At 42.3% G+C, this 25803-nt stretch overlaps 1 protein-coding gene across 1 annotated transcript in view; it reads left to right on the top strand.

Moving 5' to 3' along the window:
• Positions 1–6253, top strand: part of ahr1b (aryl hydrocarbon receptor 1b) — a 50466-nt gene extending 44213 nt beyond the window's left edge. Inside the window, exons 9-11 of the mRNA XM_083776593.1 lie at positions 1349–1490; positions 3659–5339; positions 6025–6253. Coding sequence (XP_083632719.1) covers positions 1349–1490; positions 3659–5339; positions 6025–6180 — 1979 coding nt within the window. The 3' untranslated portion in view covers positions 6181–6253. The remainder of the gene's footprint in view (positions 1–1348; positions 1491–3658; positions 5340–6024) is intronic.
• Positions 6254–25803: the final 19550 nt, after the last annotated feature.

Raw genomic sequence — 25803 nt, 5'->3', positions numbered from 1 at the left:
GTCCACGGGGATCGGCCTTTCCTTCTTTAGCATACCTCCTAGACCGGATCGTGCATGCTGCCGTCCACCTCCCATTATACAGGCAGACTAAAAGCTAGCCCCATATGTGCCCTCTCCCTACGCTCATTCTGTAGCTCCGAGATGAGGTCACACACTGGGACCCTCCCACCGCGTTTCAGAAACGGCGCAAGTTTCCGAAAACATGGTCTCCTATCCTTACCACACCATTAATCCAAAACGTGTAGGGCCGATCCAGGTTTACACTAATTCAAATTTAGGACCGGCCCAGAAAATCCAACTAGAGATTTGAACTGAGCCTTTACGTCCCGTCTTTTGTCAGTCGCTCCATGTTTATCAAGGAAGTTGAAAAGCTTTAGCGCCTCTCCGGCGCCTCCCCTGGTCGAAAATTTCCAACTGACTTCAGTTCACTCGACATGCACGCGCACACGCACACTTCCTTGATAAACATGGAAGCGACTGACAAAAGACGGGACGTAAAGGCTCAGTTCAAATCTCTAGTTGGATTTTCTGGGCCGGTCCTAAATTTGAATTAGTGTAAACCTGGATCGGCCCTACACGTTTTGGATTAATGGTGTGGTAAGGATAGGAGACCATGTTTTCAGAAACTTGCGCCGTTTCTGAAACGCGGTGGGAGGGGCCCAGTGTGTGACCTCATCTCGGAGCTACAGAATGAGCGTAGGGAGAGGGCACATATGGGGCTAACTAAAAGCTTCAATAACTCCTAATCTACGGATCTCTCCATGGTTTGGTCAATTAGCGCGATGTTCGGAGGTCTTTGCTGATTATCCGGTGGTCTAGATGGAAACATTGGTGCTTTCTAGAGCAAGGATGGCTATATTTTAGCTCGCTAGCATTGACGCTATTTATTTAGCACAAGATGTGAGGCGCGCATTGTACACACACGCACGGATATTGCTGGCCATTGCTGGTTTCACGCATGCGCACACCACTCATGCTCATGATGACTGATACAAGATACAAGATACATGATAAATGTGGACATTCCTGGTTATAGGAGTGGTTGCACCACTCAAAAACAATGAACCACTTCACCACCAAGCCGCTGTCTGAAAATGTCACTCGCTCCTTCTGCATTTTGAAAACTGGGGACATTCACAATGAGTAGCCTACTTTTAACATGTGGTACTTTAAGTACATGCCAATACGTTTATACTTTTACTCAAGTAAATGTTGAATACTGAACAGATTTTTTCTTTTTACTTAAGTAAAACATGTGAGTAGGCCTATACTTCCTACACCACTGGTTATTCATACCGTGCGTGTTTGTGCACGTGCGTGCGTGTGTGTGTGTTTGTTGTGCCGATAGTGATGAAGACGGGGGAGAGTGGTCTGACAGTGTTTCGCCTCCTGACGAAGGACAACCACTGGAAATGGGTCCAGTCCAACGCCAGGCTGGTCTACAAGAATGGCAAACCAGACTACATCATCGCCACGCAGAGACCCCTCGTGTACGTTGGTTCCTTCCTCCTTAAAATATAGAATATTAACATGTACATTATGTACAAAATGCAATATGATTAAATGGTTTCTATAATCAATGAAATAACTCTTAAATCGCATGGCCAATTTCAGTAATTGAATTGGATGCAAAATGTCCGGGACACATGCAGCTGCAGGCTCTGCAGCTTTTAAACATACCTTACCTCAACCCTCTGTCATCTTGTCACACGTTTCTCATGCATTCATGCACGGATAATTTAGAGAAATGCACACACATGACATGCCATAGAACAAATCCACCGGTTACTTTGGCTGATCGCCAGCTTTTTTCCATCTTTAACGTGGAACAGTCACATCATTGTGCAGCTCTTGGTCGGCTGCCATTTGTTTTGATTCCAAACACATTAAAAGAGTCTTGAAGCCCTGGTGTTTATGAGGGCTGCTTACGACCAGCTCTGCCAACAGTAAGCAACCAGGTCTAGGAAAACAAGCCCAAAAGAAGCGACTAGGCCACATGAGCACTATACACTAGGGCATTAACATAATAATCGAATAGTCGACTAGTCGACTAGCAAAACACTAGTCGACACTGTTAATTGACATCCGATTATTCGCTAATATTATTTTTAATATTTTTTATGATTTCTTTTTTTTTTTTTTTTGCTTTTCTACAGCAGACATGCAGGCATGCAGCTGTGAGCTCGGTTGTTTTGTTGGTAGTTCGCCAACTTCAGTACTAATCCATTCCTGGCTTATTGTTTTCATATCATACAAGCCTACTGTACGTGGGTTTTGCCGTCACCCTCACTAAAAGTGTGGTGGGCGGCGTATCGGCGGTGGCACTAGCAGCAGTCAAGACAGTTTTTCTTTGGGAAAAGCATATGTGATATGCCTCATAGGCTCATAAGATCAATGGGGACAACTACAGTGTGTAAATACTTTTACTATTGGTGAGTTTATTACTGTAGTTTGTTCAACAAGTTAGATTGGAGACGTGTCGTCGTCATCCGGTACAGTAAAGTATAGCAGGAGTTCCTCCTCGCTCTGCCCAATAGTATCCAGTTTGGTGACAGTCAAACTACAGTAGCTCTTGCCGTGATTTCATGTTTCTATATGCTTATCCAACAAAAGTCTGCGTGCCGCGTGTGGCATTATTAAAAACAAACAGCGATGCCGCACGATCATAGTTCTAATACGTAGCCGCAAAAGACTCGCGATGGAGTTAAGTAGTTGATCATCTGATTCATAGCCTGGCAGCCTGCTAGCTAGCAAACCTCCTCCTTGCTTGTAGCTCCTTCTAAAAACCAAAGGAACTGTGATTGTAACTTGTTGTTGAACATTTAGAGTTGTATGAAAAACATCGCATCGTTCATTGCTCCAGTCTCCACTCTCCAAACATTGTGAACAACGTAACATGCTATGCTGTTCCGTAGAACGGTCTTGTGCATAAAAAATAGCAGATCTACAAGCTCACAACGCGTCCATCCGTGAGTCATTGTGGACTTGCAACTTTGACTTGAAACAGCTGAGCTAATTTCGGCCAATCAGAGCGGCATTCAGCGTAATATAGTAAGAGTGGCGACACTCACGTTGACTCCCACTGTAACAATGGAATGCGGAAGTGCTCATTCTATCTCAATGGGATAGTTCCAATGTTTGGAACTATAGCCCATAGGAAGTGTGTCGCCACTCTCTTAGTACTATTCCACTCGGCCTGCATTGATAGTGCATTCACTGGCTCTGTTTTGCTTCGCTCGCTGGCTGTTTCATAACACGATGTTTTAATGCTTGATTGGATGGAATAAATATCATATTTTACCGCCGACTAATCGACTATAAATCGATTTTGATGGTAGTCGAGTCGACTATCAAAAATCACGTTTGGTTAATGCCCTACTATACACTATACATCGGTCCCAAGCTCACAACGCCTTGTGATGTGTTGAGCTTGTAGATCTGCTATTTCCTTCTTTAGGGCGGGTTAGCTCTGCATAACTCTGAGCAGCGACTGGCATTGTGAGCTTGTAGATCTGCTATTTTATTCTTTAGGGCGCGTTAGCTCCACATAACTCTGAGCAGCGATGGACAGTTAAAGTACATTTACTTGAGTACTGTACTTAGTAGTACTTATCATGGTTAGGGGCTTCTTACAACATGCTCCTCTGTATCTCTGCAGGGAGGAAGAGGGGGGAGAGCATCTGCGTAAGCGCTCCATGCACCTGCCCTTCACCTACGCCACAGGAGAGGCCCTGCTCTACCAGAGCAATCACCCCATCGCAGGCTTCATCGACGGCAGCAGCCACGAGAAGAACGGCAGCAAGTCTAAGAAAAGCCGGAGTGAGCGGGCAGCCAGGGACGGCGTGGACCCTGGCTCCCTGCTGGGGGCCTTGATGAGCCAGGATGAGTCGGTGTACGTCTGCCAGCCGGCCCTGGAGCCCAAGCTGTCCTTCCACGGCAGCTTCTTCGGAGACCAAATGGGCGTCTCTGAATCGGAACCTTCCGGCAACCACAGGAGCTGGGAGGAAGCCGGAGGCGGGAGCATGTCAGCGGCCCCGGGACTCCCGGCCGCCAGCTTCGATCCGCTCCTCGCCACCCTGGACTCGCTCTCCCTGGGCGGCCAGGGAGGCGGCGGGGAGGAGGCGGACGGCGAGGGCTGCTCCAACGGGGAGCTGTTCGGAGCTCTGGAGGGTCTGGGTCTGAGCGCCGAGGACCTGGAGCTGCTGCTGTTGGACGAGCGGATGATCCGTGTGGAGATGGACGCCGACCGCGTGCCAACCCTGGACGACCTGCTGACCAATGACGAGATTCTCAACTACATCCACGACTCCCTGGAGGCCAAGGTGGACGGCAGGGAACAGGCGCTGCCTGCCGCCGCGCCTGAGTCCGCGACCCTCACGTCCGCCACGGTATCCACGCCGGAGAGTAGTCTAACCACTGGTACTGGAATGCACACTCACTACGCCCATCACAGGCCTCCCCCGGTGGGTCAGGCCCCCATCATTCAGCTGTCCCAGCAGATGCAGCACCACCTCAACATGCAGCCAGGGAAGAGGATGCGTGACCTCAGCGCGCAGAACAGCCACGTAGCCCCTCCTGCGTCGGTGCTCAACCACGGCCTTCTAGGGCAAAACCAACCCATCCCTGATGAACCGTGGACGGCCGGGGACATCCTGGCTACAGCTGGGGTCCAGGTGGATCACTGTCACACACATCAGCAGACTCTCTTCAGCAGCAAGGCTCTGGGGCTGGATGGGGGGCTGTCACACCTGCACTACCTCCAGCAGCAGCAGTCTAGCATGCAGAGCCATCTCCTGCAGCAGCAGCAGCAACGCCATGCCAAACAGAAGGGGGCCAACCTCAACGGACTGTGTAACCTTCCAAACACAGACGCCCAGGCTGGTGCCAAGCAGCCCCCCCAGTGGCCCAACAACTACGGCTTCAGCCACCCGGGAGAGAGCAGCGGTGGTAATGCCTGCCTCAGCAACGGCCAAGGTTCCCTTACGCACAGCTCACTGGACGGTTGCATGGACTACGGCATACTCGACATTGACGGCATGGACTTTAACGTCAACGGGAGTGGCGTGTGCAGTCTGGGAGGTGGCGTGGGCCAGCTGCAGCAGCACAGAACCGACCCCGGAGGATGCTCCTACCAGAGGATGAACCACAAGCGTCAGCCGGAGCCTCTGCTGCCTGCCCCGCTTGCCCAGGTGCTGTCCAGCCTGTCCCAGTGTCCTCCAGCCTCCAGCGCCACTGCCACCCTGGAGCACATCCTGGGGGTGGGCCAGCCCTGCAGGCAGCTGGACCCCTACGGGATGGTCAGCTCTGACATCCCCCACCACGACCCCAACCACAGCAAGGTGTGTATGCTTTGACTTTTCTCTGATCTTCATTTAAGCCATTTTAGGAGAAATCAGACCAAAACACATGAATCTGCCTATAATCCTGTCCCAATATTCATGTTGGCCTTGGATTGTTTTATAGATGCTCCCTGTTATCCCTGTTCTCCTTTTTACCCACCCCTCCCACATCTAAAATGGAGCTAGTGGTCTTAATTCTAATGCGGGTATTTTAGTAGTTCCAATTGTTTTCCCACTAATCATCTATTAGTGTTCTAAATGGTAAAATGGTGCATTTATATAGCGCCTTTATCCAAGGCGCTTTACAGATTGTGCATTACATTCACCCATTCACACACACATTCATACACCGATGGCAGCGGAAACCATGCAAGGCACCAACTAGCACATCGGGAGCAATTAGGGGTTCAGTGTCTTGCTCAAGGACACTTCGACAGTAACTCTGGGGGAGCGGGTTCGAACTGGCAACCTTACGGTTACCATCCAGGCACTCTACCCCTGAGCCATCGCCGCCGCCGTTCTGGTGTGCACATGCACTGTTTGTCACCATCGAGCTGCCGTTCATATAGAACCCAGTGGTCGGCGTTAGACTAAGAAGAGTGCACAAGCTAAGCGACTAGGGTGACACTCTGGATTGAGAACGTCTGCCAAATACCTAAATTGTAATCGCAATCTCAATCTGCAGATGGAAAATGGCTGTGCCCTGGGCAGCACTTTCCCAGGTGTCTGTGTGCTGCCCAACGGGAATGGAGCAGCAGCACCCCCTAATGGACAGATGCTGCCAGGTGCAGAGACTCTGCCCAGCCTGCCAGACCCACATGCCACCGGCTTCTACCTCTGATGACTCTGATGACACACACAGGGAGGGAGGGGCTTATCATCAGCATTCAGGAGCGCCAGCCAATCGCTTGCAGGGCAACGCTGCACGTACGGTCTGAAGCACCTAATGACAGGACAGGACCCGCCTTCTGCATCTAGACGGCATGAAAGGAACTAAATTTAGGCCTACTGTGACATGGCTGTGTCTTGCTTTTATTTTTTTCATGTCATTTTGTAATTGTAATTAAATATCATAATTTTGAGTCCTTTGTTTACAATAACGGCAGTCAAGAGTGCTTGTAAATTTTTGTTTGTTCCAAGTTTTTGCAAGTTAATGCAAGTTTGAAAATAACTAAATATAAAGAAGTATTTCAATCCTGGGCATTCCGATGTGGAGCAGGTAAAAATAAAATCAAAAGGATTTGCAGAATCTTTTTTTTAATATAGCCAAGCTGTAAACTCAATCCACAAGTTCACAAAGTGTTACAATACGTTGTGTATTGTAACACTTTGTGAACTTGTGGATTGGCTATATTATACATTATTTTGATTTATTTTCTTCTTTTTTGTGGTTTAATCCATTAAAACCAGGAAATCGAAGCATCTGTGTAATTTTAGCTATATCTTCTCTGTAGAGTGGAATCCTCACACGTCCAAAACTGTTGCTTTTCAGCATTCAAAAGCATAAAAAGTAGCAGTTCTACAAGCTCCATATGCATCGCGCCACGTTTGTGGATCTGCTACTTTTGACGCTTTTCTGTGACGCTGTAGTATGGTCAAGTAGGGCGTTAATTTACGGAAAACCCAACAAGTTAGAATATGGAGATATTCTCCACTGACAGAAACCATATCTAAAATGACACAGATACTATCCCGGATTGAAAGGTATACCAACATAGGTCTAAATGGCTAATTGGTTCAGAAATGTTGCTCCCTTCACCCTCCAATCCCCCCATCATTGCCAACGGTTTCAAGTCATGCATCAGGAATGTAATATTTCAAAGCCAGTGTTATCTTTGTCGTGCAGTTTTCACTTATCAACGATGAGATTATGTCATTATTATTTGAAAAAGAATTAGACTTGGAGAGACTATCCTGCACTTTATTTCAAGCACCCACTTCAATGCAGATTCTGTCGTCTTGGGATTCGGGGGTTAAGAAAAAAACAAAACTATGTTGTGTTCATCTTCAAAGTTACTGTTAATGGAACTATTGAACAGTTGTAATTTTTTTGTTTTTTGTTGATAAGAGATGGGGTGATGGGCTTGCTGTCCTCGCAGACACATAGACCTCTGTACAGTTGCTAGTGTTATGATTATTATTGTTATGTTGTTTTTCCACTTAAATTATGTTGAATATTGTAGAGGATGTGAGACCTCTGGCTAAGCATTTCTTTACCTGTACTCAAGGTATAAACTGTGACTGATTAACACCAGGACACTCCATTTGAACTCACAGTATTTATTCATGTCCTACAAATATGAAGTTCTGTCATTTTAATTTTGCATTTCTTTGTTATTTTCAAAGGTCCAGATTATACATTTTTGCATCATACCCACGTCATCCCTAGCATCCCTATTCCTGGCGTACTTTTGGCCAGGGGGTGGGGGGCTGTTGTAGACCCCTGGGACTCCGGTCAAAATAAATGTTTTGTGTTTTATCGTAAATTAACGCCCTGCTTGATCATACTACAGCTTCAGTCAAAAGCATCAAAGGTAGAAGATTTACAAGCTTGTTTTGAGCAAGTATAGATCTGCTACTTTTTCTATTTTAGAATTTGAATCCTGAAAAGTAACAGAACGGATGTGTGAGGTTTCCACCAGACAGAGACGATATATAGGCCTATGGGTTAAACCCAGTGGTTAAAAATGGAAGAAGGAAATCATTTAACCACTTAAAACCCAGCATCCGTATTCTGGAAAAAATGATAAAAATAAACGTTAATACCAGATTTACAAAGCAAAAATGGAAAGGTCATTAGTATCGAGTCCAGAAGGACTCCAGTCAGTCAACCAAGTAAAGATTTTAAGTGATTATGGTCCTTTTTGCTAAAGTAGTGATTATTCTGGGGATATGGAGGATTGTTTCATCTGGGACAATTCTTATCCCAGCTCTGATAAACTCCTGGATTTATTTCTTATTTAAAATTTATTTTTTTATTTCTTTGTTTTATAGTCTTTTGGACAAACAGGCTTACAGTATATTTTTGCTGTTGGGCAGAAACCTATTATGTCCATATTTTGAATGTTTTGTTTAAATCTTCTTAAATTAACACCCTACTTGATCGTCACACGAATTTCGAGCATTGTAGATCTGCTACTTTGAATTTTAAATCCTGAAAAGTAACAGTTTTGGACATCATTTGGTTTCCACCTGACATGGATATCAAGTCAGGATCCGTTAAGTCTACATGGGACCTTATTGGAACAGTTAAAACGACAATGGCAAACACAGACAAACCAAATGTGAGTTATTAAAAACAGAAACATAAAAAGAAGAAGAAAAAAAAAAAAAGGATCTCTCTCCTCTTGGAGGATACAGTTTGAATGTTTCATGTACATACATAGTAAATGAGATGGGGTGGAAATGAGGCAGAATAGAATTATTTCATCATGATGGTGCTGAAAAGAGATTTCCAAGTAGCTCTCATTATGTCATTGCTATTGATATTAATGTTATTGTTAATGTTTTTAAGTTGAAATGTGGTACACAAGTGGTTACATGTCGTCGGAAGCTAAATCGTTTCTCTTCCCTTTTTTTTACAACTGAAATGTTTGGTATATTTAATATGGTTGGTGTGAACTATTAACAGTGTGATGAAGAAGAAAAAATATGTGGTATGTATATAATTTTGCGTCAGTGCACTCGTTTCAAGCACTATTTTTAAAACACACTTAGTGAGTATAGTGACTCAGTTTTTATTGTATATTGTAAATAATACTCATGTAATAATAATTATAATAATAATAACAAGACTTTTCTAACAGTCTGAACATGGTGCCATACTCCTCCTGAGACATGTTAAATAGGCTGTAAACGTTGAAGAGTTTTAATTTAGTCTTTTTAGATAGCCACAGTTTTAATTTAGTCTTTTTAGATAGCCACAGTTCCTTTAACATGCTAACAGGACAAGATGTAGCTGTAACATCTGTGAGGGACCTTTTGACTCTGTGTCCTTTGACTGCTTGTTTGAAATGTATTATTTTCATCCTTTGAAATAAAGGATTTCTGCAATCACACAAAAACAAAACAAAAAAGGTCTTGTGAGAATATGTCCTTGATTGGCCAGCGACCCTGGAAGGCGCATAATGCCTTCGCAGGTGACCTTCATGTCATTCTTCAGACTGCAGATGTGTAGTCTAACCATTCCATTGATACTACAAAACATGCGCTACGAGGCTTGGTTTAAACACCACCACCACCCATAAAAACGTGAACTATTATGTGAACTATATATGCCTATGTCGTTTTTTCACGATTTTTACATTTATTTTTTAAATCGTGGACAAACATGAAAAACGACATAGTATGTTGTTGAAAACCATGAACTATAGTATGTCGTTTTTTCATAGTTTTAGAAATAGCTAGTGCTTTCAAATTTGAGAAATTCAGAATGGTGAATGGCATATTTTGGCACGTAAAAAAATGAAATGTTTTGTAGTTTCTGAGTTATTGTGGGCTCGCCACAGCGAGCACACACTAGTTACTCTCAGTTTATATTTATGTTTCTTCTTTATTCCAATTTCCGCCCTTTTTTTCGGTTTCTTACTACTTCCACATACTTTGTGCTAGAAATTTAGTTCAAACTTCAAACTGTTCAGCTCTTTGCAGTTATTATTGCTAACATTTGAATTTTTACAAAGTTTTATACTTTTAATACTTTTTAACTTTTTAACTTTTTTTTACATCCTTTATAATGAGAGTCAATGGAAGAAAGGTCCCATTTTTCACAGTTAACTTTTTTGAGCACTTATTACTCCGTCATACTTTCACTTTGAAACTCCATTTAAACTTTATAATGTTCATCTATCTTTGAACTTTCATTGGTGAAAAAGTTGTTTTGAAAAGGTTTATACTTTTTACAATATTTAACTTTATTTATAGTTTTTTCCTCCCATCGACAATTTATGGGATTTATCTCTAAATCAACCTCACTTTTGCAGCCTCATTACTCTGGCATACTTTGTCGTAGAAACGTGATTTAAACTTTAGAAAGCTCACACGACTCTGGACTTTTACGTGGTTCAAACCGTATTCGAATACGTTAAATGGTTTTTCCGAAATCGCAGTTCAATCGCAGGCCGTTTCGCCTAATTAGTGCCAACTTAGAGTGCGGGGCTTCTTTGACTAGAGTGCGGAGAACAGAAAATCTTTCCTTGAAAATATACCAAACAAATTGTCGTCCCGGCCAAAATATTCATTTTACACGCATGTTCTTTGGTCATTTTGTAGCCACACATGTCCTCTTTCACACAATGTGACCACCAAAGCACAGAGACATACAGATTGTGAACTACGGCCTTTTAAGTGACACAAATACAGTCAAGCTGCTCATTGACCTCCATTGTATAATTCTTACGAGGATATTATCGCGATGACAATTCTTAACTCGCTCTTATAACCACATTTTCGATCGTACCAACACCACAATCGCACATGGTGTACCTCAATATCTCAGGCCACTCACAGCGAAAAAAATATTTGCATTCGACTTTTACTTTTTGCGATAGAGCAATTTGTTCGGGCATAGTTTCCCCCCATTCAGGACCATTGTAAAATAGCAGACCTTCAAGTTGCGCGCCACTCATAGTGCTGGCAGTCTTTTACACAGCTGAGACATATAAGGGCTTAATTACAGGGCTGAAATTAAAGTTACAAGATCTCAATGAGTTGCTCTGCGATACCTTGTGGGCTTGTAGGTCTGCTATTTGTGCAATTGGATGGCCTTTACACAGCTCTCGCAAGAGCACGCACGCACGCACACACGCACGCACACACACACCCTGTCTTCCTATTGGCTGGCCTTTACACAGCTCTCGCAAGCGCACGCACGCACACACACACGCACACACGTTTATAAAAAAATACTTTCAGAAAAAAAAGAAAAAAAATTAAAGAAAATTAAAAGAAATAAAAAAATGAAAAAAAATGAAAAAAATGAAAAAAAATGAAAAAAGGGAAAATAAATTGAAAATATTGAAAATAAATAAAAAACATTTAAAAATTAAAAACTTTAACTTTTTTTTTTAAACTTAAAAAGAAAAAACTTTTAATAAAGAACTTAATATTATTTTTTTACATTTAAAGAAAAAATCTTAGACCATTATCAATAATCATTGTGTTTATGCTTTTAAAGATAGGCCTATATGCTATTTGAACCTTCTTTTTACATGTAAAAGTATGCTATTTCTGTTAAGCTCATGAATGCTTTTATATGTATACTCCATTGGATTTACTATTTTTTTTCTTTTTCTTTTTTACCTTTTCTTAATTCATCAAGAATACATTGTAAAGCATTATTCATACATTACAAATCATTAGTAGACAGTAATACTTTACTTACTTTATTCTGCCACTTTTTGGGCATCGTACTACTTCCACATACTTTATTCCGCTTTATGCAGTTATTTATGCTTATTCTTTTTACCAATTTTTATACATTATTTTTTAAACTTTTCCTTCAGCTTTAATACATTTTCTACTGTACATTATATACATTGCATCTTTTGGCGAGCCCACGCAGTTTCTGCAGGGAACTGCTTTCTAGTTTAATTTAAATGCCCAATGCATTCTCAATGGCAATAGCACAAACTTTGGCATGCTACTAGTCCTACATACTTACACCTAGAAACCCTATTCAAACCTATTTAGGTTAATCTTACGGTGGACATGTTTGCCTGAAAAGGAATCTTTGAAATGTTTCATAGTTTTAGAAATATAGTAGCCTACTTTTAAATTTGAGACATTTATAATGGGGCTCACAGAAACTACATTCACACTTTTTATAATTCAGCTTACTGTGGAGACACATGCTGGAACTTTTTACTTTGAAATGTTTAGTTTTTTGTAGTTTCTGAGTTATTTAACTTAAACGCCCAATGCATTCTCTATGGCAATAGCACAAACTTTGGCATGCTTAAAGGTTTGGTGGTGAAATAATATTATGTTAAAAGAATATACACGTTTTCACGACTTTTTTCAGTAGCCAAAGTATAACATGATTATAATAATGCCAAATTATAAACACCAAAAGGGGGTTATCGTCCTGAATGCCTTAAAATAAATAAAAGCGTGCCGGGTCCAACCAGCCTCCCCTTCCCTTCCTTCCGGCAAGCAGCGGCGACAGTAAATGGAGAATATCAAGAGCAGTGGCGCGGCGTGGAGCGGCGCGGGGGCCATGTTATGTTGACGTGCTGGATGTGAAAACAAATGCCTGCTTTTGATTATGACACCTCGTATATATCGTTATTATTGATAATGCGCGACTACAGAGAGAGAGAGAGAAGTCAAGGAGATGGTTTCTCCCTCACAGTGGGGTTCAGAATAGCTATATATATATATATATATATATATATAAGCTAAACAGTGACAGTGACATCTAATATGCGCGTAATTAGAGTTGCCTCTAACAAGGAAATTATATCAGAGGAAGCTGTTGGACTATTTGATTACTGTCAGAAGATAAGAAAGTCCACTGTCTGTGAGTGACAGTAATTTGACAAACATGGCATCCACCCCCTTAACTTCTCGCTGGGTTTATGGCGGCTGCCCGCCAGACACACGTTTAAAAACATGCGAAAACAGCAGTAGTTTCGCTGGCTGTTCAAAGCTGTCAAAGTATCAGAAATAACGAAGCAAAGTTGGGAGACGGTCTTGAGCTGAACATGAACTAACAAAGTTGAACAACGGGATCCGATCGGAGTATGCCGCAAGGGTTGTGAGTTATTTTAAAAGTTGACCTCAGTGACCCCAGCTATTCAAGGACCTCGATCACGGCCCCGGTTCGACCGACCTCATGCACCGGAGAGTCAACTTTGAAATCATAGACAAAATAATTCTCCAGAGGGTTTTATTTTTCCTGTTTTGTTTGTAGGCACAGCCGCGTGTGTGTGTGTGTGTAGTGTTTGATGTTGTATTTGGCCTGCATTTGTTTGGTCAAACAATAGCCTGATTATGTGATCACTGTTGATGCTGTGCCTGAGCACACAGCTGTTCGACCCCAATGACCAGCGCAGTTCAGCGATGCCAGTGTCTACTCAGCTTGGTCTGCACTCACTGTAGCGAAGAGTAGCGAAGAGAAGGCAAAGCTCTCCGTCTACCGAGCAGCCGTCCTTCCTACTCTCACCTATGGTCATGACCTATGACCTATGGTCACGAAGTGTGGGTCATGACCGAAAGAATAAGGTTGAGAATACAAGCGGCCGAAATTAGTTTTCTCTCCGACGGGGTGGCTGGCATCTCCCTTAGAGATATAGGGTTGTATTTTGCGTGTCTTAATTACCAGGTCTTATTACTTAACTTAAGACCTGGAGGCGTGATCAATGCCATTTGGCTATTCTGAGTGGCCAAAGAGCATTGACCACGCCTCCAGGTCTTAAGTTAAGTAATAAGACCTGGTAGGCCTACTTAAGACACGCAAAATACAGCCCATAGGGTGAGAAGTTCAGTCACGCGAGGGAGACTCGGAGTAGAGTCACTGCTTCTTCGCCTGGAACGGTGGTTCATAAAGACCCCCAGGAAAGTGTTCTAAATCCTCTAAACGTCATTAACATATATTATTTTGCAAAAAGGGTGAAGTGTCCCTTTAATGATGTAAAGTCCAATGTTGACTTGTCATCTGACAGCAGAGTTCAACACTTATACATTCATACAAATAACATAATGTTTGTTACCTCATTAACCCTAGAACACTAAACATATTATTTGTTACACCATCACCAAACACGGGTATATTTTACCCAATATAAAATATTTCTCATCAAAATATATTGCAGTACAGCAATACATGGCAACTGGAGCTTTACTCTTCTTTAATAATTTCGTCGTTCCTTTTTACTATAGGCCTACCTGCTACTATAACATTATTAACATTTTAAAACAATTTAATATAAACCATGAAAAGTTGAATCATACACTTAAATGCAGCCAATTCAGTATTACTGTCATGAAATGAATGAATTAATAAATAAATACATAAATAAATTGTGCGTGTGTGTTTGTGTGTGTGTGTGTGTGTGTGTGTGTGTGTGTGTGTGTGTGTGTGTGTGTGTGTGTGTGTGTGTGTGTGTGTGTGTGTGTGTGTGTGTGTGTGTGTGTGTGTGTGTGTGTGTGTGTGTGTGTGTGTGTGTGTGTGTGCGCGCGCGTTGGTGCGTGCTTTTGTGCGTGCGTGGGGAGGGGGGGGGGGTTCTTTGAGCTGCAGTGCACGGGATGCGCATGCGCATGTATTTAAGTAATCAGGTCGCTCACGGCACCCTTTGGTAAAATCAATAACCACACCCACGCCAACACCCACCACGCTGCTGTGCTGTAGTGTTTGCTTCAACAAACCGTTTGTTTTGAAGAATAACTCGTAACATAACATTTAATTGACATGGACATCGAGTAGGTGTTTTTACCAGGCTGGTGAAAAACAACAAAAAAAGCTTCTACAAGAAGCTGTGGAAAGGAAGTCCTCAGTCTGCAGTCTATCAAACGCAGGTGAGTGCATGTGTTTGGCTACTGTTAGCTCATTTAGCTCAGTGGTTTTCAACCGTTTTCATATCAAGGTCCATTAGCCTATTTATTCGGCATTTGAGCCACGGACCACCATTTGATGACATTTAGCCCCTCAGACCCATTTGAGCCATGGACCACCATTTGATGACATTTAGCCCCTCAGACCCATTTGAGCCACGGACCACCATTTGATGACATTTAGCCCCTCAGAGCTCAGACCCATTTGAGCCACGGACCACCATTTGATGAGATCATGAGAATTGCTCGGACCCAAAACTATAGGCTATTAGAATGTTTTGTTGTGTTGGATAAGATCGATTGAAGTAACAGTTTTGCAGTACATTTCACATGAAAGCACAACACAATACAAAGACTGTTACTGTGGACAGCATTACACTTGTTTACAATAGCATAGGGTCTACCATTTTCAATTCATCAGAACATTTAGACTAGAGACTAACAAATATAGGAGACCGGGGTGAGTAGTGCCATGGGGCAATTAGTGCCACCCCTGTTATCTAGAAAACCATAGAAGAAATTGATCATGTGACCACTTAAGTTTGAGGCATCCATCTCACTCAGCCTGCTGAAGAGGGAAGCACCTGGCTTGATAGCCCCTTTCGGGACCCTACGTAAAACTTTTCTGATATTTTGTTGAGTTATACGTTGGGTCCCTGCTCGCTACTGTACTTTCGTATGGAAATTCCTATATGCGGATATGGAGATTCTCTCTAAAATAGGACCCGCGGCATGTGACGCCATTATTTTCCTTGAGTTATTCTGAATTCGGTAACTTTAAGTAGCTATACATCCAGCTGCGAATATCTCCTGTGGCGCGGAAGCCGTTAAGTATTTTTAATCTTTGTTTGACCGATTTGGTCGCTTTATTTCTTCTTGTTTGTTTACCGTTTATTGTACCGCCTCCCGGTGTGCGGTTGGCTTGTGAGGCTACGTCCCTGCCTCTGATCTGCTGTGTCATAGCTATAGCGCCACTAGCTAGCCAGATAGGCGGTACAATGAGGTGTCAATAAACAAGGAAGGAAAAGAAGAATCCAAGCGGGCAAACATATATTAAAAATACTTAACGGCTTCCGCGCCACAGGAGATATTCGCAAAGGTATGTATGTGTACTTATACTTTACATATTCAGAAAGCCTCATACTGAAGAATATCGTCAAAGAGCGCGGGGAGGCGTTTTAACATGTAAACATGAGCCAGTAAATGTTTTAATCAGGTGGCATGGACGACGTGGAACAGGACCCAATGCACTGGGTCGAACAAATGTCAGAAACTTCAGTAGCATTTGGGTTCTGCTTGGAGGGCTACTGGCTTGAGAGATAAGCACATTTAAACTCAAAAAACTGTTTTTGGACCTCTAAAGTAAAATTTCTATGATAAAGGTTTTTTTTATTTCTTTGTATGAACACTTGTAGACAACTTTAAAAACAATTCACACATGTTTTAGTGCACTAGTAAGCTACACTATGAGTCTACACAGTTAGCATGATGCTAGCGCAAAAAAGCTAGGGAATGCTTTTTTTTCAAAAAGGTGGGCTTGGGGTGATTTGTGCCAAAAGGCCTGGGTTGAGTTAATTGTGCCAGTGGCACAACTCACCCCAACCTATGTTTTTGTTTGTTTGTTTGTTTAACTATATACTACTTTATTGTATTTTATTGTTATTGTACATTGTATTCTTACATTTGATCACCAACTAACCAACTAACCAACCAACTAACCAACTAACCAACCAACCAACCAACCAACCACAATTTACCCCAGCGTATTCTCTCTAATGGCACATCTTACCCCACACCGGGGGTGAGTTGTGCCACGAAACCACTTTTTTTTCTGAAGCTATATTTCTTAATCAGTTTATTTAAGATTCAAAGTGATTGTTCTCAGGGATGCACAACATTCTAAACTATATGTACATATTTTAGTTGGAGGCATTACTGTAATCCCCTTGCCTCAAAGACACTTTAAGTAAAAAGTGGCACTACTCACCCCGGTCTCCCCCTACACTTCTATAAAATATTTTGTCTTTTCTCTATTGATGTTGGTAGTTGCATGGTACCACCTATTAGGAGAGATGACAGGCAAACGTTGATCAAAATGACAATCATTAGCTGGGGACCACCTGGAAGGACCAATGGTGCACTGGCTTAGCTAATTAACTGCTTAATTATCATTGAAGGAATTGCCTGCAATTTAACTTTGATGTTTCTTGATAAAGCAGCAACTAGTTAGTTAGAAGCATTGTTTTGTGTGATATGAAGCTTTTATTGGCTGAGTATTTCCAATTTTACTTGTGTAGGCCTATTTGTATGCATTTCATACAAATCTCCCCCCATGGGTCCACAGTTGATATTGCTTAATGTGCAACATTGTGATTTGGATTGGAGACACACACACACACACACACACACACACACACACACACACACACACACACACACACACACACACACACACACACACACACACACACCCCCCTGATGGTGTTTGTTTCATAAAAATCCACTGTATACATGTTATGAGCTAGTTTGTGTCCTTGCAGGTGATTCTTTTGTGTGCTGGAGTTTGGAAGTGCTTGTGTGTGTGTATAGAATGTGTTCACCACCAGGTGTCACTGTTGCACAGCCTAAAGGCCTATTCATAGTCTGGATTTTTGGTGGTCAGTAAAAACAGAGCGAAGGGCTGGAGCGGTGGTGGTGGTTTGCTCTTCACCGCGGCTTGTGAAGTCATGTTGTAGTTCGGTGGTCACCTAACCACCGAAAATCCAGACTATGAATAGGCCTTAACACACAGACAGATACAGTACAGTACCACTCACTTCAGATGGGTCAGATTGTGTTGGGAGTTTGGAAGCACTCGTTGTTAACTGGCGGCGCTGCTGCCTCCTGCATTATGTGCAAATTCAAACGGGTGGTATGCAGGGCCGTTCAGTGACTTCAACGAGTGCTACCTGCACAGAATGTCTTGACAGAAAGTAGCTCATAATGAATAACATGTCTACGGTGTTTTAATCAAGTACATTTTGAAATCCGGACCATATTTCGACATGGAAGCATTGATACTTTTGCTTAAAACGGATAGTTCACAATGTTTTAACTTGAGCTGTATGAAATACTTTCCATTAATATAGTTGATGCAACTGTATTGATTGATTGATTGCCAGTCTCGTGGTGGGAGTTCTGCTCTGGTTTTGGTGAATATTAAAGGGACACGTTTAGAACACTTTCCTTTAGTGGAGGATATTAATGACACGATCGTTCACTTTATGGTACAAGCACCAAATTTGGTACACAAGTGCTTCAGAACCTACTCTCTCAGAAAAGTACGTTGTCCACTTGAAAAAACTAAATGGCCACCATTTTTCAAGATGGCCGCCAAATAAAAAGGGCCTTTTGTGGCGGTTCTGGACAACCGTGGGTCCGACCGACTCGAGACCGGGCACTGCACTCCCTGTGGGTGTGTGGAACGTGTGTGTCGAATTTGAAGTCGGTGGGGCGAACGGTTCTCGGGTTATGTGGATTACAGATGTACAGACACACACACAGACTTGAATTATGTCAATGGGCAATGCCCATTGGGGTTTTTTTTAGATGATGGGTAAGAAGAGAGAGATGTGATGTCAGGTGGTGTGGGCTAAGAAGTGGTCAGGGCTATTTGAGATGTACAGTAAGTGCAAAGAGAGATGGTGAAGGAGGGAGAAAATTATTTGCACCAATTGACCAGACAGTAGACAGTAGTGTAACAGGTTAAGGTGAGTATAGAGATGGAAATGTTCTAGCAAGAGAAGCCAATGTATTGAGAATATGGGACATAGTATGGGTCAGGAAATATTTGTGACAGAAGGCTACCAGTGAGAGGGAAGATGTATACGATGGTAGTGAGACCAGCCATGCCGTACGGTTGGAAACGGTGGCACTGATGAAAAGGAGGCACAGCTGGAGGTGGCAGAATTAAGGATGCTATGGTTCTCATTAGGAGTGAAAAGGAAGGACATTATCAGAAATTACTGAATTAGAGGATCAGCCCAGGTTAGAAGGTTTGGGGATAAAGCAAGAGAGGTGAGGTTGAGATGGTTTAGATGTGGAAAGGAGGGATGAGGGTACATTGGGAGAAGGATGCTGAAGATGTAGCTGCCAGGTAAGAGGATGGCCAAAGACGAGGTTTAAGGATGCTGTGAGAGATGACATGAAGGTGGCAGGTCACAGAGGAAGATGCAGAAAACAAAACCAAATGGGGTCCATGTGTGGTCTAGCCCTACGGAATGTAAAATTCAAGCATGTGCTAATGAAAAGTATTTAAAATATATAGTTTTGATGCTCATCCTAGATCCTACTACTATAGGGGATGCAAAGCAATATGTCCGTTTATCCGTCCGACTTCTCCTACCAAATCACTCCGTTAGCACACATCTCTCTATGCACAAAAAATGATGCATGCCACAGAAATCCATCTGCACTACATTGCATCCATGTCATATTTACTGTACAAATATTGCTTTTGTATGACATACTGTTATTGCACAACATTTCACTGTGACACAAATTACATTACAATTTCCACATTAAACGACCCCTCCCCTTTTCCCTGCACGTGCACACACACACACACACACACACACACACACACACACACACACACACACACACACGGTACTGTACAGTACACTATAGTATGTTACAGTACAGTATGGTAAAGTACAGTACGGTACAGTAACGTGCGGTACGGCATGGTACAGTATGATACCATAAAGTATGGTACAGTACAGTATGATGCCATACAGTACAGTACAGTACGGTACAGTACAGTAAAGTACAGTACGGTACAGTATGGTACCATGCAGTACGGTACAGTACAGTACAGTACAGTACGGTACAGTATGGTACAGTATGATACCATACAGTAAGGTACAGTACGGTACAGTATGGTACCATGCAGTATGGTACAGTACGGTACAGTATGGTACAGTATGATACCATACAGTAAGGTACGGTACAGTATGGTACAGTATGGTACAGTACGGTACAGTATGGTACCATGCAGTACGGTACAGTACGGTACGGTACGGTACGGTACTGTACAGTACAGTATGGTACAGTATGATGCCCTACAGTGCCGTACAGTAGTATGGTACAGTACATCACAAAGGTATAGCCAAATATATGCTGAAATGCAAAACCAGTCTAATTTTGGTGGCCATCTTGAAATATCACCGCCATATTGGATTTTTGGATGGCTCGGTTTAAAAAGTGAAAGAGTTGACCAAAGGAATGTTCACGGCAAATGTCACGCTTGTATCACCAAGCGAACAACCGTTCCAATGATCTGCTAATTGCACAAATTCTGTGTGTGTGTACGTCTGTAATCCACGTAACTCGAGAACCGTTCGCCCCACCGACTTCAAATTCGACACACACGTTCCCACGGTTGTCCAGAACCGCCACAAAAGGCCTTTTTCATTTGGCGGCCATCTTGAAAAATGGTGTCCATTTTGTTTTTTCAAGTGGACAACGTACTTTTCTGAGAGAGTAGGTTCCGAAGCACTCGTGTGCCAATTTTGGTGCTTGTACCATAAAGTGAACGATTCTCATGAAATATTGACTTAATATCCTCCACTACTTGGGGTCTTTGTGTATAGTAATATGTGGTTTTAACCCATTAAATAAATGTTTTCTAAATCATGACAATTTTCTGAAAGATTTGAGGCACATTTTAACGATTTTTCAAAATTAGCAGACCTACAAGTTCATAGCACGCCACTTGGTGGCGCTTTGAGCTTGTAGATCTGCTATTTTTCAATAGCTAAATTATAACATAACATTTAAAACACCAAAAGGGGTTCCCGCCCAAAATGGGTGCCCAGTGTCTTTGATGGCATCGACACTGGGCTCACTTCCTTCCTGGACTACAATTCCCATAATGCTCTGTGCACTGCTCCTCCTTGTGGATAGGGGGGAGGGCTGTCTTACTGAGACAACAACATGTAGTCCAGGAAGTAAATGAGCCCAGTGACATCAGAGACACTGGGCTCACTGCTAAAATCTAAAATATCCAAAACCACATATTACACTCGTAAAGACCCCCAGGAAAGTGTTCTAAATCTTCTAAACATATTGTTTTGCAAAAAGGGTGAAGTTTCCTTCATTTTCAGGTCACTTTGTGGGGGGCACTGGGGTAAAAATATTTTTTTCTACCACTGCCTTTTCGACCAATGACAAAGCTTCTAGGAACATCTTTGAATGCTGATTGTGGCCCCTAAATGTGTCACAGAGACTTGTCCTTAAAAATTTGAGAAATATTGCTTCTAGCAGCTTTAATTCTCAGGGCTTCTTGGTAATCCAGTCCCAATGCAATGCCCATATATGGAGTGTCACGGCAGCCTCGTGTCGCTCTGTTCTCGCTTGTGTCACCAGGCGTGACGGACTGATGCCCGTATATGGTGGAGTGACTGATGGGTCACGCCACGGGTTTTGCATGTTTTCATAGTAATCTACGGTCGCAATTATTATGCAGAATGTCCCATTTTTCACACGTTTTCAAATGTATAAATTGTATACAGATATTTAGAAAATCGCAGATCTATACAAACTCAACAATGTGTTACATCACATGCTTGTAGATCAGCAATTCTCAAATGGCCGAAGTGTATATAGGGCTTAATGTGGTTGATGTGTGTTTTGTAGTAATGATCTAAATCAGTGGTTCTCAACCAGTGGTCCGGGGACCACCAGTGGTCCTTGAGAGGGTTCCAGCTAGGTGGTCCCCAGCTAAATGATGGTACCCAAATGGACCCTTATAGAGCGTTGCAGTCCCGCCCCCTTTTATGACGACGAGAGACCCGGAAAAGAATAACGTTCATTTTCCTCAGACTTTTCAAAAAGTGTTTATTTCAAGATGTTTAAGCCGCGGACAAAGCCAACTCAAGTGCTCAGAAATCATGACAAACACAATGTTTTGGGCCGATCAAATAATTTGTAAAAAAAAATAAAAGTGTTGTATCCTGCCTTTTTTTCATGATTTGTCACAACTCGAGTCAAATAATTTGTAAAAAAAAATAAAAGTGTTGTATCCTGCCTTTTTTTCATGATTTGTCACAACTCGAGTTGGCTTTGTCCACGGCGTAAACGTCTTTAAATGAATACTTTTTGAAAAGTCTGAGGAAAAAAAAAGATTTTCCAGGTCTCTCGAGGGAGCGGGACTGCGACGCTCTATAGATCTTTTAACTCTTGAGAGCGTAAAATTAAACCAAATATTTGGTTTAATTTTACGCTCTCAAGAGTAAAACTATCGTTAAACATCTGCATTACTTAATTTACAAGAAGTCTACCCAATTTGAGAATGTAGAAGAATTGTTATTTTGTTATTCTGCCTGCTCCCTACAGTATAATGGTACCAACATCAATACATAATGCTATATCGACTCCTACAGTATATGTATTAATATTAATAATATACATGAATGGTACCAACATCAATACAGCATGGAATGATGGTCAAAATCTCATCCAACGACACCAAAATATTCTTTAGTTTTGGGTCTGAGAGGCTAAATGTCATCAAATGGTGGTTCCGTGGCTCAAATGGGTCTGAGAGGCTAAATGTCATCAAATGGTGGTTCCGTGGCTCAAATGGTGTGAATGGTGTGATTTGTTTTTTACACATTGAGGGTGGGAATCCCTTTTGGTGACGCAATATGTTATGATCTACAAGCTCATGTGCCGCGCTATGAGCTTGTAGTTCTGCTATTTTTTTAAACATCGTGGAAAATGTGGCACAAATCTTTGGGTCCTTGACATGAAAATGTTTGAGAACCACTGACATAGAAACATGAGGTTTTTCAGAAAACTGTCAGGATTTAGAAGGCATTTGTAGAATTGTCCTCGGGTCTAATCCTTTTTTCTTTGTTTATTTTTAAAGGAAAACGATGCCTGGTGTCCTTGTCTGGAACCCTTGTCTGGAACCCTCCTCAGAACGGCGGTGGGGGAGAGGTACAGATTTGGCTCCCTGCCTCTCCCCGGCCTGTGGCCCCGGCAGACCGGTGAGTGTTATTACAATGTTGTTACACTGTTACAATTATGTTACAGTGTTCACTGCGCAAAAAGTTCCAGACCGACAGCAACACACCCCCAGGGTGCCGGCCCAGTTCCCGCATGCCACCCCGTGTCCGAAATGGTTACCGTGTTGGGGTCCCTAGTCTAATGTGTACTGTACTGTACTGTACTGTACTGTACTGTACTGTACTGTACTGTACTGTACTGTACTGTACTGTACTGTACTGTACTGTACTGTACTGTACTGTACTGTACTGTACTGGCACACCCAACATCATATATACAGTTAATACGTGCATGTGTGTTTGTGTGTGTGTTAGGTTGCGCACAGGTGGTGGAAAAAAACCATGCTGTTTTCGTGCTCCGACCCAGCCACCCAGCCACCCACACACACAGCTCCGTAAGGGAGTGCTCAGACCCAGCCACCCACACACATAGCTCCATAAGGGAGTGACACCACTCAAAAACTGTTTTCGAGGGAATTTGAGTTCTTGGTCATTCCTTACATTTTGAGGTATTTGCACTTGAAAGTTTTCCCCCAATATTTTTAACTTATATATTTTACCTCCACTACATGTATTTGAAAACATTTGTTACTAGTTACTTTGCAGATTTGTTTAAAATATTTATTACAAAACATGCATTAACCACTTCAGTCCTGTATACATGTATACAAAAGTAGCCGATCTACAAGCTCACATTTGAAAACTTGTAATGGGACATTCTGTAGAATGACTACTTTCTACTTTTGATTCTTTATGTAGATTTTTAAAACCAATTATGTTGTACTTTTGCAATGTTCATGTTTTAGGTTATTAGAGAAAGTAAAAGATGAGCATACATTTTCTTTCATTTGCTGCTTTCTTTCGTTTTAGCGATTTTACCTATTTTTGACATGGGCGGGGGCCTTTCGAACATGGGGCTAAATATGTTATAGCGATTTGTTTTTCTACACTATAGTGAAGTCCTACTAGACCCCATAAAATTACATCTACAATTTACAATTTAGCAGACGCTCTTAATCCAGAGCGACTTACATTTAAGCAAGAACAAAAGCATGGGAATACATCACATAAAAGCATTTATCATGAAACATGCGTAAGCTAAGAAGGTAACAGTGGAATATCTATATAATGAAACTATACATACACTATACATATAAACTATACATATTCACTACTATGCTATACATGTGTACTATGGCGTGCTATGACTATATACAATACAATTATAGTGCTGTCTACATAACATGCTATAAGTCTGTGTCAAATGCTATCTAAGCCAACAGAAATGCTATCTAAGGGGTTAGGGTAAGTGCTATGGGCCATGATGGAGTCTGAAAAGGTGGGTTTTCAGGCTACGGCGGAAGATTGTGAGTGATGCTGCAGTTCTGACTGCAATGGGAAGTGCATTCCACAGTTTTGGAGCCAGAAGGGAGAAGAGTTTGGGACGTGTGGAGTGTTGTCCCGGCGTTTTTAGTGAGGGTACTTCCAGTTTCCCTGCGTTGGCTGATCTGAGTGCGCGGGAGGGTTTGTAGGGTTCAATCATACTTGTAAGATATGGGGGAGCCATACCTTTGGTTGCTTTGAATGCCAGCATCAGAGTTTTGTATTCTGTGCGGGCAGTGACCGGGAGCCAGTGGAGGGAGCGGAGCAGGGGGGAGACATGTGAGAATTTTGGCTGGTTGAAGACCAAGCGAGCTGCTGCATTTTGGATCAGCTGGAGAGAAAGATCACGGGATCTGTTGAATGTCAAGGGTGAGGTGACAAACTGACATATTGAGCCTATATGACACAGTATGGCATCCCCCCCAGTATCCTCCTTCACATTCAGTTGATCCCGTGATATTCTGAGGCCAGATGTCATTTCCAGGGGTCTAGTAGGACTATAGTAAATATCATTAAAGAAATCGTCATATTTTTTTTTAGTATTTAGCATTTAGTATGTTCGAATGCCCCCGCCCACGCTAAAACGAAAGAAAGCAGCAAATTAAAATGAACAAATTAACACTCATCTTTTACTTTCTCTAATCACAACCTAAAACATGAACCTTGGTTGAAAACAACTAAAGTTGTCCTTCAAGTCAGAAATTAGAGTATTTATTCCAACACTGCTTATAAATACCTTTAAATAGTATTCATCATTGCTGTTAGAAAGATTGTATTTTCTTTTAGCTACAGTATTGCAGTGGTAATACCTTGCACTGCGAGCTGTTGTGAGCTTGTAGATCGGCTATTTTCAACTTGTCATAGCACACCTGGTCAGGCTCTGCCAGTGGGCCTAATCAGTCCCCGGCCTCACCTGTGCAATTTCCAGCCTCTGCCTCAGCCAATTGATTACTTAACCAGTAAACTTTTCCCAGTCAGTTTGCACTCTTCAGGCACAGACAGACGGATACAGAGACCTCCATACAGTATGGGCACAAAAAGGACCCGTTAAAACGGGTGCTATGACAAGTCGACAACGGGTATTAGTAGGTTCCCTAGTTGCATCGTTCTCAAGTAGGGATGTCAGGGGTTAACCGGTTAACCGGTTAGCCGACCGTTAAGAAACATCCGGATATTTTTATCAGCTTTAACGGTTAATTTGCATAATAATAAATGCGTGTTCTGATCTTAAATCCCTTTATTTTAGATCGTTTTTAGTAATAGTACAACATAAACATTACAGAGACTGTAGTTGTCACTGTACAATACTTTAAAACAGTTGTCATGTTGCACACATGCCTAAAATTGCTATTTGCGCCGCCCAGCTTGTCGCACTCCAGGCTGCATGAACAGCGCTCGGGCTCTGTTTTCTGCCCCCTCAATGTCCCCGTTCTCTGTTGTACTTCAATGGCTAGTTGGCTACAAGTTACAACGGTAGC

This window comes from Protomyctophum parallelum (assembly GCF_964188405.1).
Source record: "Protomyctophum parallelum genome assembly, chromosome: 11".
Lineage (NCBI taxonomy): Eukaryota > Metazoa > Chordata > Actinopteri > Myctophiformes > Myctophidae > Protomyctophum > Protomyctophum parallelum.
The sequence above is the reverse complement of the archived record's forward strand: the minus strand, read 5'-3'. Positions and strand labels throughout refer to the sequence as shown.